At 42.7% G+C, this 14741-nt stretch overlaps 1 protein-coding gene across 1 annotated transcript in view; it reads left to right on the forward strand.

Annotated features, from left to right (window-relative positions):
- The window catches only part of PKHD1 (PKHD1 ciliary IPT domain containing fibrocystin/polyductin), a 238629-nt gene that overhangs the window by 67101 nt on the left and 156787 nt on the right, over nt 1–14741 (forward strand). Inside the window, exon 33 of the mRNA XM_057382183.1 lies at nt 10975–11125. Coding sequence (XP_057238166.1) covers nt 10975–11125 — 151 coding nt within the window. The remainder of the gene's footprint in view (nt 1–10974; nt 11126–14741) is intronic.

Below are 14741 nucleotides of genomic sequence, written 5' to 3' on the forward strand. Positions count from 1 at the left end.
TCCCTGCAAGTAAGATTTGCCATGGAGGTGATTTTTGAATTTGTGCATCAGTTCACCTGAGTTCCCTTTTTCCTTGGGACCTGAGRGAAAGTCAGAGGCTGGACCCCATACCAGTGCCCTGCCCTTCACAGCTGACTTGGGACTCTTACAAGGGGTTCTGAAACACAAGAATTTCTGCCTCAAATTGAGGAGGAACTTCTTTATCCTGAGGGTGTCAGAGCACTGGAACAGCTGCCCAGGGAAGTTCCCTTATTGGAGATATTCCAAACCCACCTGGAGGTGCTCCTGTGTCACCTCCTCTGGGTGACCCTGCTTTGGCAAAGGGATAGGACTGGATGATCTCCAAAAGTCCCTTCCATCCCAAACTGCTCTGTGATTCTATTTATCTTCTTGCCTGATCCAAAAAGCCATCATCAGCTCTTACTGGCACAGTTGGGAAGACCCAAACCTCACTCCTCCCACCCCATTTGCTGCAGCTGTCATTCAGAAATCCTGCTTGCTGACACATAAGCACTTAATTTGATTTCTTTTCCTGCAGGTGGTTGGCAAATTGTTGAGCTAATCTTTGCGTTTGCGATATTTGCTCTCAGATTAGAGAGTGTAACTCAAGATTGTTCAGTCGGGAGAAAATATTTGCACAGTGCAAAGGTTGACACAGTCACCAGGCTTGGTTATCCTGCTTGTGTAAACAACTTGATGCTGTAATTTTCTCATCACTGTTAAATTGCTGTTTTTAATTGTCTCAGAAGCCTCTGTACTTTGAGAAATCGCTGTGTAAATTATGTGTACCCTTTAACAGAGTTCTGGAAAGGGAAAGCCCAGTGCTGTTTTATCTAAACTGGAAGGTTGCACTGAATTTCTCAAGGTGTTTACACTCACAGGATTTTCAGGCAAGTTGGGCTTAAAACTCTGCAYTAGGATAGTTTCCACTATAATAAATAACCTGTCTCTGAATATCAGGCTGTAATGAACTTTGGGAAGATTCTTATGTGATTCTTAATGTGAATTAACAAGGAGTTATGAGACAGAAAATATAAATTCTTTAAAACAGGGCACTTCATGTGCTCCAACTCAGTTCCTCACTTCCCCAGGCATTTTCTTTAATATTTGAAATTGAGATTTCTGATTTTAGGTTCATCCTCTCACCATGACCCCGAGAGACCCAAGACAGCACTTTGGTACTCATGTGAGTGTGGTAAAGAGACAGAGACCTTCACAGAGGTATCAAGGTTTGTTTAATTATGGGATGGATCAATAGTGTTCATATTACTCCATCATTTGGTATTTTACATGGAGTTTGGGTGAGTYTTGGTTCCTTTTAGTGTATGAAGATGGCTCATTTATACCTGGGATTTGCCCCCCTGACAACAGTGATGTGTTTTCAGTGCCCTCCTTATAAAATCACCATTAGATTTAACTAATCACCCATGTTCTTAATTAAATACCTCTGAAGCAAGGAGCCTTACCTTCTGTGGTTGGAAATTGCAGTGATTACTCCCCTGCTGAAAAAAAACCCCTTTTTTTGTGTTTGTTTGTTTTTTAAGTGGTTTTGCTGGTTTTGTTTGGGGTTTTATTTATTTTTTTTTTAAGAGTAATTAAGCTTTTTCTCATGCCATTGTCCAGTTGCAAATTGGTTTAAACCTGACTCGTGCCATGGCCTCTGACCTCCAAAACTGCCCACTCATTTTTTTCCTGAACTAATCAGCTCGATGAACTATTTACAGTTGGCTTTTGGGTCTTCTCACTGCTTCTGCGGCTGCCCCTGTCTGAGTAATTAATGATGCTGTGGCTTGTTTATGGTCTTGAGTTACTAATGCTCTTGGCTGCAAATGCATTTTTACCTCTGGGACGTGCCAGTTTCCTGATTCTAGTCCCACCTCACCAGCCCAGGTCAATTTTTTGTGTGTAAACAGATTTATCCTCTAATAGTTTGGGAGAGACTGGGGTCATTCATCAGTCCCACAGAGAACATGCCCAGMCAGATTCTTCCCTTCTCGTGCCTGTGCGACTCAGCAGAAGTCAGATTTCTACACGACGGCTAAAATGAAAACAAATAAGAAAAAGGGAAAATTAATCCTTTAACTCAGGGTTCCAGCGGTCTCAGTTAAAAATAAAGATATTGGATAGTGCACCTCGTGTCCAGCTGTGAGCCCAGCCCTAATCCTTGTTGTACCAATGCTTGTGGGAGTAAAGAGGGTCCTGTTTTCTGGCCCTCCCAGGTGGGATAATCCCATCTGTGTTTTAAAGCTGGAGCAGTGGTAAAAGAGGAGTTACACAGCCACAGATCATGCAGAGAGTGATAAAAATATCACCTTGTGGCCTTTGAAATGGTTTGTTGGGTTATGTTCCAGGCTTGTTCTGTCCCAGGCAGTCATATCAAGAATGCCAAGTCATAACGGAAAAGCGATCTTGGGCTCCTATTCCCTCTGTTATGGACTCTCAGTGCAGGGATAGTCAGGAGCATTCTGCTCATTTCCATCCTTGGTTTATTTACAGCTGCAGCTTCTTACAGTCTTCTTGGGGATAACATTGTCTTTTGGCATAAATGATTAATTTTTTCACCGTTCTGCACATATCTTTCCTTCTCTTGGTTTTTGTTTTTTGGGGATTGTTTGTTTATTTGCTTGGTTTTTTGTTCTTTGGGGCCTTTTTGGGCTTTTTTTGGGAGGAATGGGAGTGGGCTTTATTTACTTGTTTGCTTGTTTTTTATTGTGTGTAAGGCTACTTCCTTAGTGATTTGTGACTTGGCATTTCTGYCATTTTTGGAAATGTTTGTTTCAGAAACCAGAAGAACATTGTCTCGTTATCCCTCTACCTTTGTTTCCCAGTGTGGTTACCAATGTCTGCTCTGTTGTTGGARTTGTTGGGATTRTTGGGGTGTCCTGGGCAGGGCCACGAGTTGGACTCAGGTATCCTCGTGAATCCCTTCCATCTCTGGATATTCCATGATTCTATGAAATAGAAGTTCTAAAGGTGAATGTGGTGTTTTCACTCAGAGGATGGAAGTAGAYTGTCCATTTCAAACTTTTCCAGGGGTTCTCCTTCATCTCTTACTTTCTTTTCCCTCCCATCCAGCTTGGAAATGCCTTGATCAGGGGCAAATTTGGAGCAGTGTAATGATGTGCACACGAATAAAAGTCTTTTAAGGTGCTGCTGRGCACATTGCAGGATCCACTAGACTGCTTCAGCACTGATTTCCAAAGAAACTCAGTACAGGCTGCTTAAATATTTGAAGGCAGCTTCTCTGGAATTGCTGAATGGTCAAGAGAAGCCCTGCAAATAATGGTAATTCTTAATCTCTGGCTTGTGGCTTGTTTCCTTTTTTTTTTTTTTTTTTTTTTTTTTTTTTTTTTTTTTTTTTTTTTTTTGKTTTTGAAAATTGGCCTTTTTGGAATGGGGAGAAATAGCCCAAACAATGTTCCCAGTGTGCTGGTTTGCAGCTCTKTTCTGGTAGGTGTTTGCACCTGTAATGAGCATTAGGTGGTACCTTCTGTCCTGAGACTTCTTGGAGAAGCCTTGGGAACTTCAGTCTTAAAAATCATAGAATTATTGAAGTTGGAAAAGAATTCCAAGATCATCAAGCCAAATCAATCCCCCAGCACTGCTAGGTCCACCACTAAACTCTGTCCCCAAGAGCCACATTATGCATTTTTCAAACTCTTCCAGGGGTGATGATCAGACTGATCAGCACCTCCCTGATCAGCCTGTTCCTTGACCAGCTTCATTCTGGCCATTCATTGATTTCATAGCACAGTTAAATTCTACTAATTCCTTTTCRGATAACAAAATCCATATATTTGTCTACGAAATGAAGCATTGCACTGTGCCTTTAATAGGATATTTTTTCTTGCTGCTTGTACTTGTTTTTGCACAGTACATGTTCTGTTCTCTTTGGGATGACCCCATGCCATCTTCCCCACAAATCTGTATATTTCCCTTCATTCCCTCTGTTAGAAAAATTCTCATGCACTGCAAAGAATGAAAAGACAATTGCAAAAGTCCTCTGGTTTTGGTTTATACAGAAAAAGCACTTTATTTTACCCTGAGTGGTGATTAACAGGCGGGAGGCTGTTCTTACAACTACAGGATGAATGAGAATCCTGTAATTGTCTCGGGGATGCTGCTCTACAGAGGGACACCACCCCTCACCGATTGAAATTCCAAAGCTTTTCTGTTGTGGTGGGCATTTTTCAGTTAATTTGGCAAAGGGTKAGAGGTGTGACAAGCAGGAGAGGCAGGGAATGATGCCAAGAGACAGGTTCAGCTTCTTTGGGTGCTGGGCAGCATTTTGCTTGTTAATTCCACTGACTGTAGCAAATAACTGGCATTTGCATCCCTTTCAAGTATGTGTAGGAGGGAGGAGCCTGCACCAATTTGTCTGGTTTAATTATAGATGTTCTWCCCACCTTCCTAATTGCTCCTTCATTAAGAAGTAGCTTGTTTCTTTTTTTCCCTAGGAGCTAAAGATAATCAACTTTTGTTTGTTTCTGTAAATATTTTTTTTTCTGCCCTTGAGGAGATAATTATTTCTATTGTTGCATAAAGATGGTGGCCAATACAGGAGGAATAATTAGAGCAGATGGCTGAAAATACTTCCCTTGTAAAAGACATCTAGTATAATAAAATACCTCCCCTCCTCTTTTGTCTCCTCCATTTACACRCTTTTCTTTCCTTCAGGTGGATGGGAGTTGGGTGAGGGAGTGTAAATCTTTTCCTGATGTATTAAACCCAGGAGCTGTCAAGAGTTCACAGCCTGGAAAGTGAGCTCCCTGTATCCATCACTGAAATTAAAGTGTTTTCAAATGTGGTGTGGAGTCCTGGGTGTGTGGCGTGGGGAAATCTGTGCCGCACTCCATCACTTGGAATGTTAACCTTGTCTCTCCGTGCTGRCTGAGGATGGGAACACTTGCTCTCCTCACTTGCTGGTTAAATGGCAATCTGTCAGCACGGAGGAAAGGCTGCTCTCGTGGGTGTCAATCTCTGCTGCGTGGGCAGCCTTCCAAACCTTTATTCATTCGTGGCTGTGCTGGCTGGGACAGTGAAACTTTCCTGTGCTTCACGTCCTATCAGCTGTGTCTGGGGGAAAGGATAAAAGTGGCTGCTGGGGGTGGAGCTGATGGGAAAACCCTCCTGCTTTCAGGTTTCTCCTGCAGGTGACCCCCAGCTGGACCCCCCAGCCTGGAATCATGGAATGGYTTGGGTTGGGAGTGACCTCAAAAAACATCTTATTCCAAACCCCCTCCCATTCTGCTATCCCAGATTTCTCCAAGCCCCGTCCAACCTGGCCTTGGGCACTTCCAGGGATRGAGCAGCCACAGCTTTTATGAGAAATCTATGCCAGGGCCTCACAGTAAAGAATTTCTCTTTAAAATCTAGGGAAGAAGGGCAAATATTGAGCACTTCAGGAAGCAGAGTCTGTGTTTAACTCCATCACTGGGTTTTTGATTTGTTTTTCAATTTATTTTTTTTTTCTGGTCTGAGGATGTATGTAACAGTGGTTGCAGTCCTTTTTTGAGAGTGCATTCTAAACAAACCCCACTTAAGTAAACAAATTGTAAACTTACTCCAAAGTGTGATCAGATGCTCTATTGTGTCTAAACAGGATTTTCTCTACTCTTTTAAGCCCAAACCTTGCGTTTTGGTACCCTTCCCATTTGTGAATTGTTTACCAGCCTGGGTGGGAATACAAGTTTGTCACTGTTTTTTATTCATTTGTTGCAGTCACTGCTGCTGTTTCTGAGCCCTGRTAGTCACAGGCACAAGCTGAGAAACTGATACTGAGAGATTGTGTCCCCAARGGCTGACAGAAAGGCAACCCCAGCCTGTTTGACAACAGCAGCCACTGAAAAATGTAAAATGGAAAGAAATCTGCCTGAAAAATGAAAAAAGAGGGTGCAGTAGTGAGAAAGGGGGAGTTAAGTGCTGAATTGCAAAGAGATTGTGTGTCCTTTATTGTATGCTATGAAAATGTTATTTTACCTTTACATAATTCATTAATTGTTTTGGAGATATGATTGGGAAGCAGATGATACCCCTCCAAAAATTAACCTGTGTTATTACATGCTATGAGCCTGATACACAAGGTCTGGGCTTGTTATGAGCTGTACATAGAATCCTAGAATATTCTGAGCTGGAAGGGACCCACAAGGATCGAGTCTACCCCCTGGCCCTCACAGGATATCCCAAAAATGCCACCATGTGCCTGAGAGCTTTGTCCAAATATTTCTGAACTCCTAACGCTTGGGGCTCTGCCCCGGGGAGCTGCTTCCAGTGCCCAAATTCCCTTRGATAAAGAAACCTTCCCTAGACAAGAAAATTTGGTGTGTGCATGACACTCTCCAAATGGGTGTCAGAGCTGGAAAGCCCTTGCAGGAAGGACTCAGTTCATTGAATTTTCAGGTCAGATCCCTTCCCTGCTCCTTCTGCTCTTTGGTGACCCAGGAAGAACAACTGAGGTTTCTCAGGGATTCCCAACTCTGGTGATTTCCCACCCACCTGAGCTTTCTGCCCATATTTTACAGGTTTGGTTCTTTAATGAGTTTGTTTTGTCTGCTGTGCCAGATTCARAACATGAAATGTTGCCAGGGTGGGTTTCCTATCCATGTGTGATGTGAGGGCACATCCTGCAACAGTTTAAGAGATGATTTGATATATTCAGGTTATAATTCTTTATTGGGGAAACCACAAGTGGAGACTCTTGCCTCAATTTATCCACTGATTTTCACAAACCTAGCAGGACTGCAGCACCTTTATGGTCTTGCTCCTCCTGTTAAACCTCACTRAAATTGGCCAGGTTCAAGTGTGAGCCAGATGGCAGCAGAGATGCTATGGCCTCATAAGCTCTGTTTGCTCCAAACCATCTTTCCAGCTCTGGAACACGCTGAAGCCAGAGCGTGGAACTGCCACCTCACTGCAGCAGCTGCCTCCAGCCAGCTCCAGCTTCACCACTCAGGGTTTGTTTAATGCCAGCTGCTCTTCCTCCCATCCTGGCTTTCAAGCTCCCTGCCATTTTTCCTGAAGCTGGAAAAAAGCACAGGAGGGAAATGCCCAGCACCAGCAGCTGACAGCTTTCCTTGGCTCTGCAGGATGCTCCTGCTTCATCCCACAAGCACACGTGGGGTGGGCACTCAGCCACAGCCCTGGCACTCACAGCTGCTGCTGCTCTTCAGGCTTACTGAGAAGTATTTCAATTAACACCAGAGGTCAAATACAGGGTGCCAGGCAGGGAAAAAAAAACAAAAAAAACCCCAAAAAAACCAAACCAGACAGAGTTTTGCTTGCCTGAAAAAAAAATAGCGAGAGGGATATTTTTATCCTGCTCAACTGTAGGCAGAGGGAAAGGTGCTGGATTCTGTGCATGATAAAGATGTTTAGGACATGGCCACAGAGTCCTTTGAGATAAGAAATGGTTATCTGAATGATTTTTCTTTGGGGTTTTGGGTTAGTAGGTCCATTCCTGTGGTGGCCAGAGCACACTCAGACTGCAGGGCTGCAGRGTCCCCATGTCCCCTTTAGCACACAGAGATGGTGGCATTTGGGGTCTGTWGGGTCAGTGTGGGATGCAACCAGACCCAGATCGATAACAGATTAATTAGACAAGACAGGAGGAAAACCAGAAGGGGGGGAAGGATGTGGGTTTCTAGAATTGTCACTCTGTCACCCGCCCTGCTTGATGAGAGATGTGCAATTAGTATTTCAGAATTAGTGATTTATGTATTAGTTCACGTAACTTTCCCACGGGTTGTTTAAACAGAACTGGACATAAACACCACAGTCATTCGGCAAAGGAACTTAAGAATTCTGTTGCAGCTGGAGATTGCATGGTGCTTTTCTCCCAGAAAACAGGGAGGATAATCCTTTGGGATTCACAAAGTTGAGGAAAACTGCACTGGTGGTTCAGGGCAGGCGGCTGTTTCACTAAACTTGTGTTAGACCACACCCTCTTCTCTCAAAGATCTTAAGGAGGTGCTCTTTCATCTCCGGGARGGGTGCAGGACTGCAAGAAAAGGGTCACCAAACAAAATTGTTTGATGTCTTTCCTCAGTCCCTACAGAGCTGCCTTCCCTCTAAATCCYGTAGCTTCCTCTGTGCTGTGGTAATTTAAGGCACGTTCTTTGAGCAAACTCCCTTTTCTCTCCTCAAACAGATCCTCTGGATTTATTCTCTTCTTGATAATGCAAGGGTGGCACAAGTGATTACAAACTCTTGGTCTTTTGTTATTAGCTGTTGTTCTTCTGCTTAATTTGACTTATGAAGAAAAAAAACATACAAATCAGAAATYACTTGAAAGACACACAGGCAGGTGGTGCATATGAGAGTAGACTAATCCAGGCCTTTTCTCACTGGAAACCTTTTGGTATGGACTGGGTGGAAAAATAGAGAATTTTATGATCTTGATTAACTCATTTTCTCTCTCTGTGAGTGTGGAGAGGCCCTGGCACAGGGTGCCCAGAGAAGCTGTGGCTGCYCCTGGATCCCTGGAAGKGTCCAAGGCCAGGTTGGACAGGGCTTGGAGCAKCCTGGGACAGTGGAAGGTGTCCCTGCCCATRGCAGAGGSTGAAACAGAATGACCTTTAAGGATCCTTTCAACCCAAACCATTCTGGAATTCTGTGATTGAACTGTCACATGTGAGCACTGAGATTTTTGTGCCAGATGGTGTTGGTGGAACTGAACAGGTACTGAGTCCTCTAAGAGGTGACAGCAGAAATGATTAAGAACAGCTCAAACACTGACATTAGGCAGAGAGAAGCTTAAATGAAGAACTGGAGTGTTTTCTAGTTAGAAATCTCTAGTTGTCACCTTAAAAGACAAAAAAATGTTAAATTCAGAGGAGGAATTTATTCTTCTTAASTGTTGCAAGGCTTCAATCAAGAGCTCACTAAATGCTAGCAAGGGGTGCTAGTGAGAAGGTCTGGTGCAATCCTTGCAGCTTTGCTTTCCCATTGGAGTSAGTTGGAGGGTTCTGAGTGATTTCAGAGGGTCAGAGTAATGTCAGAGTGGCTTAAAGGCATTCAACAAACCCCCTCAACCAGATGTTCTAGTGGACCTCACCATTGCACAGCTRCATCATCCAGTGTTGTGCTGGCAGCACTTGGTAGCGTTTGTGCCAGGCAGGAATTTTTGTGATTTGTAATTCTGTGCTTGATAAGCAGTGTATGCACCCTTCCATGAACTGTCCTCTCCTCTGATGTAAAAACAAGTGTATTGAGCTTTTTTTTTCAGTGGATCTGCTGTATATTTTATACAATCTGCTTCACAGCATTGTCACTGAGGAGTAATTCATAGCCTCTCTGGAAAGATAGTGGGTAAAGGCATGGATCCTTTCAGCTGGAATTTTGTCCTAAATCTCTGAACCACATAAATATATGTTTGTAGCTAATGAAAACGAAACTTATCCTACTGCACGTAGCAACTATGGAGTAATTTTACTACTGTAATGATAAAATGATCCATTCCCTCTGACAGCAGATAAGCTCCCAAGAATTTTTCACTTCCCGTGTGTTAATGCAGTCCCAGGCTTCAGTCTGAATTAAAACAATCTAATTCCATTTGCAGAAAAATCACAGAATGGGCCATAGAAAGTCCCAGGGTGGATATCAACCAGTTGTATCATTTAGCCTGGGAACCATCACTCATTCCCTGGTGTAAATAATTAKATCATAGAATGACAGAATGGTTTGGGTTGRAAAGTCCTTAAAGCTCATCTTAAGGTCCGTGGGYAGGGACACCTTCCACTGGATGAGGTTGCTCAGGGACAGYGCTCAGGGAAATGTTCTATAAAACTATGAGGCACTTAAAGCTGAACCTTTCAGCAGCACAGTAAAACAGAAAAACACTCATAACACCCCYATTATTGACTCACCTCAACTGCAGCTCCTGAGCAAAAGCTTTAATCCACTCAATGTGCTCAGTTCGAAAATGGAGCAACTCTGTTGCTTTTGTCTTGAGGTTTTTCTTACCACTGCTGTTTTGGATTAGCACAGCCCAATGAATACCACAAGTATTTCCATGTCTGGTCACCCCCACCTCAGATAAATTGAAGATGTTCTTGCTGGTTTACATATGAGACCAAATAATATCTTTTGGATGTCTGTGTGCACGCTTGTGCACACGTGTCCATGCAAAAATAGTTACACATTCTTTAAAAAATTCACTATCAGGGCCCTAAAAAAGCAGATCTAGTGGGAGGTGTCACTGGCTATGGCAGGGGAGCTGGAATGAAATGACTTTTCAGGTCTTTCCAACCCAAACAAATCTGTGATTCTAGAAAACCTTCACTGCGAAGTACATGGCTTGAAGTTTAGGGGTGTGGAGGACCCTTTAAACTCGGGCATCATTTTGCCATTGCACATCATGAGTCAGTCCATTTTCAGTTTTCAAGTTATTCAGTGCTTTGTATTGAGCTGCTGTGCTTGTCCTCAAAGCAGAGGCAATAATAAGACCAGATAATCTGAGAAAGCTAAAAAGGTATTTGAGAGGAGGAATGTTTGTCTGAATGCGGATGAGCGGCAGGAGAGCCTTAAAAAAAAAAACCAACAAAAAAACAACAAACCTGTAAAGCAAAAGACTGCCCATGCAGCAAGATGCTTTAATTCTAAGCTCTTCAGTCTCTTTTTATGAAACAACAGTGCAATTSTGCTTTTTRGAGGCAGACAGGGACACGCACCAGGAAACCTGRTCAGAACACAGCCAGACCTGTGGCAAATCCCTCATCCCCCAGACCACAATGAGCAAAGGGGCAGCCCCCAAATTGTGACAAGCATTCCTGAAGGCCAGCAAGCTCTCCAATGCCAACATCCTTCTATTCCTTTGCCTTTCACAAGGTCCCTGTGAAGCCAGCTTGCCCAGGGCACAGTGGAGGAGATGCCGATGCCACTCTGGACACAACGTTTGCATCTTCTCCTCTGCTCTCTGGCTTCTTCAAGAGTGGGAAGGGGTGAGCTTTGAACTCCTCTGGATTTTTCTCTTTCCAGTTTTCCCTCCAGTTGTGTGGCCGGTGGGACGAGGATTCCAGCTGGCCTGCKGGCCACCAGCCGCGAGATGGCGATAATGTCACGATAGAAGAAGGCCGGACCGTGCTCTTGGGGAGCACCACGAGCATCCTCAACCTGCTGCATCTCAAAGGTCTGCAGGAGGGGGGATCGGGGCTTTTCATCCTCCAGGGCTGGGGTTTTTCACGGCCCTTCCATTCCCTTGCTCCGGCATCAGAGGAGACACCTGGTTGTGCAGATGTCTGCATCTCAGCAGATGCAAGGGGGCACTGATGGGGGACAGGGCAAGAATTTARTTATTCTGTGTGCAGAAGGCATTATTTATGCTGCCTGAGTCATAAAGGCAATATAAGCAAAAATAYCTTTTTTCCTCTCATTTTTCTTTCCCCAACTTACCAAAATTGTTGCTGTCCTGAGCAGTGTTCAGTGATAATGGCACTGCTGATAACAATAATTGACTTTGTTCTGTTTGGCATCTTTGAAGCAAGAGTGTCTCAAAGACATTTACAAAATTAATGATTTTATAGAATTATAGTCAAAACTACCAAATTATTAAATAATAGTAAATTATTTCAATTAATTAAATAATATTAAATTATTTAATATTATTAAAGAATCCCAAATCCTAGAGCATGGCTAGTGAGCAGTAAGTAAATAACTGAGCACAATTATGATGGGAAACCCCAGATTTGCTGGGTTTATGTACCCATACACAACCCAGAATGAGATAGGTATATCTCTGTGGGTGTCAAAGTAAAAATTAAAATGACTTGTAATTCCATGCCAGAAATATTTTCCCTCTGGAAGTTTGCTCCTAGTTGTGGAAACTTCTGTACACATGCTTGGTATTAAGGGAATGAGTTGTGCTGGTAAAATTTCTAGGTCAAAGTTAAGCCTCTGCTGAAATAGGGCTCAAAAAATGAAAACAGGAGTTTTCACATGTTTAAAGACTTAGACCTTTGCCRGTAAAATTGGTTTTATACTAAAATGATATTATAGGTATTAGTTTTTCATTGAGATGATGGTGAAACAAATGCATTTGACAATTATATTTGAATTYAAATCTGAATCATAATTCTATAAAGAAAKAAYTTTGCATGTTTATCCCTCTCATGGYAACATTTCCAAAACTGAGTGAACTTGCCCAGTCTGGGTCCAGAGGTTTTCAAGAATTGCTACATCAGATAACACTCTGGTTTTCAAACAAAATTATATAAAAATCAACTAAAAATTTGAGATTTAAAGAAGGCGAAACMCTTGGGTTCAATTTTCTTCCCCAGTGAAAACCCTAAATCTGCAATTCAAGATTCTTCTTAATCTCATTGGGATTATGACATATTTTAGAGGAGTCAGGTCAGAGAGGCTTTTGGCTGCAAATCTGGATGAGGATTTTGGGGCTCAGTCACTGACTTTGTGAAGAATTGGGRCACAATATTGGAGCAGAAACCTCCTGAACTTTGGACCTATTCAAAAGCTCATTTGATCTATGAGTCAGCACTCATGAAGCTACCAGAGCCCTGATTGAATTTAATGAAGTCTGGAGCAGTATCTTTATGGCTTTGGCTCATCTGACATTCAAATCATTCCTCCTCTTTATTGTGTTTTCCAAGAAGCCTGGTTTATAACATCAATTCAGTTAGAAAAGCAGCATTAGAATATTCTAGATGCTGTTATTTTCTCCATTGTTACATACCAAACAGAAGGACCAAACATTTTAGAAACCATAACCTGCATTGGGAATTGTTTATCTGACGTTTGTGAAATTGCCTGTTGCATCCACTCCCACATCCTTGAGTTCCCTGGCTGTTTACCCTTGCTTAGATTAGCAATCTGACATCTACTCTGAAATGGGGATGAGCTTTATCTTTCCTCACCTTCCCTTTTTTTTTTTTTTTTTTTTTTTTAAGTCGTCCAGCTCAGGGGAGTTGTTTAGGCTCCTGTATTGATAGAAACACAAAGACTTGCTCATTTTAGGAATTATAGATACCCCTCTCAAACTGAATCACAGGTGATCCCTCAGAGCAGCASACACTAACTTTGTGAGAATGTCAGATAATTAACCTCTTTCTGCAGATTAAGGATGGGCATGGCAGTAACCCCCTAATCCCTAAGGTTGGTGTAAATACGTGCTTTCATTGAAACGTCCCGTTCCCGTCCTATCTGGAGAGTTTTTCTTACTCAGAGCTGGAGAATGGGATTAAATTATAGCTCTGCTCCCGTTGGCTTTCATGACTGATCATCAGGCTGTCTGTGTGCTCTTAAGCTGAAAATACAAGGCTTTGTAAATGGAAAAAAAGGCTGTAACGCTGCTGAATCCACTGCTGCTACACTGCCCCTTTTCTGGTGCTGTATCCAGCAAACCCAACACATTTTCACAGGCCCATTTCTTGAAATTCCCCTTTTTTTTAAGACACCATGAGGATTTTGAATACAGCTCCTGTGTCGTCTTCTTTTGATGATTTCAGCATTGCAGGAATTGTTTAAAGAACTTTTTACAATGAGGACATCAAGTCCAAGTGCAGCTTTTCTTTGGCTGCATTAACATATAGCCCCAAACATATAGAGGTTCTGGGAATGACCAGGCTGCGTGGGCAGAAGATCTGGAGGTGAAAGCAAGAAGAAAATAGGATCAGGCAGCTGGGTCCTGCTCACTGCCATGAGGGCTCAGCAGTTTTTTCCTCCTCCTCAAGGAGCTGAGCATGAACACACGGATATCGAGAGTGGAGAGTTTAATAGTCAGGCTGTGAAACAGCTCAGACAAGACAGATTGGGAAAGAGATACAGGATAGACAGACTGCAARAAATTCTGTATGTTCAGCAGATTGCAGTCATTTTTGTAATCCAGACATCACGAGTATGGAAATGTTTATGATAACCYAGGACAGATGGAAATTTCCTTTGCACGGGGATGACGCTGGAGGAACTCTTTGCGTTTGATGGGTTGATACCTCAGACATGTGTTGTTGCCTTTGTCTGAAATTATAGTGGTTTTGGGAGGTCTGGAGATAAAAAAAAAAAAGCTGCCTGGTCTTTCAGGAGTTTTTTGGAGATGAGTTTTGGGGTGACACTGCCTGTACACCCCAGTGGAATTGAAGATCCCTGCCTGGGCAGTTGCTCTTGCAAAGGTGGTTTTGAAGTGGCCACCCTTGCAGGCATAAGGGAGAAGATTGCTTTGATCCTTGTACTGGRAAAGCCTCAATTTCACTGAAAGAAWAATTTAGGTTGGAAAAAGCCTCYAGGRTCACARAGTCCAACCTCTGACCAACCASCACTTWGTCAACTAGACCAGGGCACTGAGTGCCACGTGCAGTTTTTCCTTGTTTCTCTGTGAATATTTTGAATTTCTTGTAATCCACTCTTTGATCAGAGTGTGGCCAGAATGGATCCTGTGAGTAAATCTGGGGGTARGGAAAACACAGATATTGATTTTGCTTGTCTCTTCCTCGTCTTTGATGCTATTAGCCACAAGCATCAAATATTCACTGATACACTGACTTCAATAGTTGTCAAATAACCACTGCTTCAGCCACTGGTGATGAGGACTGGGTTTTAATTCACTGAAAAAAGGAAAAAGTGTTTCCCTCTGTTTTCTTCTCTATRGCATCAGCCAGTCCCTAAACTCATTTTTAAATCTCTTGTCAGTAGGCACAGTTGGAACTGCTTGTGTTGCAGTGTTTTCTCTGCCATTTTGATCAATCCATTTGGGATATGCATTGTGATACTTTTTTTTTTTTTTACTTTTTTTTTTT

This window comes from Malurus melanocephalus, unplaced genomic scaffold (assembly GCF_030028575.1).
Source record: "Malurus melanocephalus ecotype Western Australia unplaced genomic scaffold, MMel_1.1 scaffold_553, whole genome shotgun sequence".
In the NCBI taxonomy this organism is placed as follows: Eukaryota; Metazoa; Chordata; class Aves; order Passeriformes; family Maluridae; genus Malurus; species Malurus melanocephalus.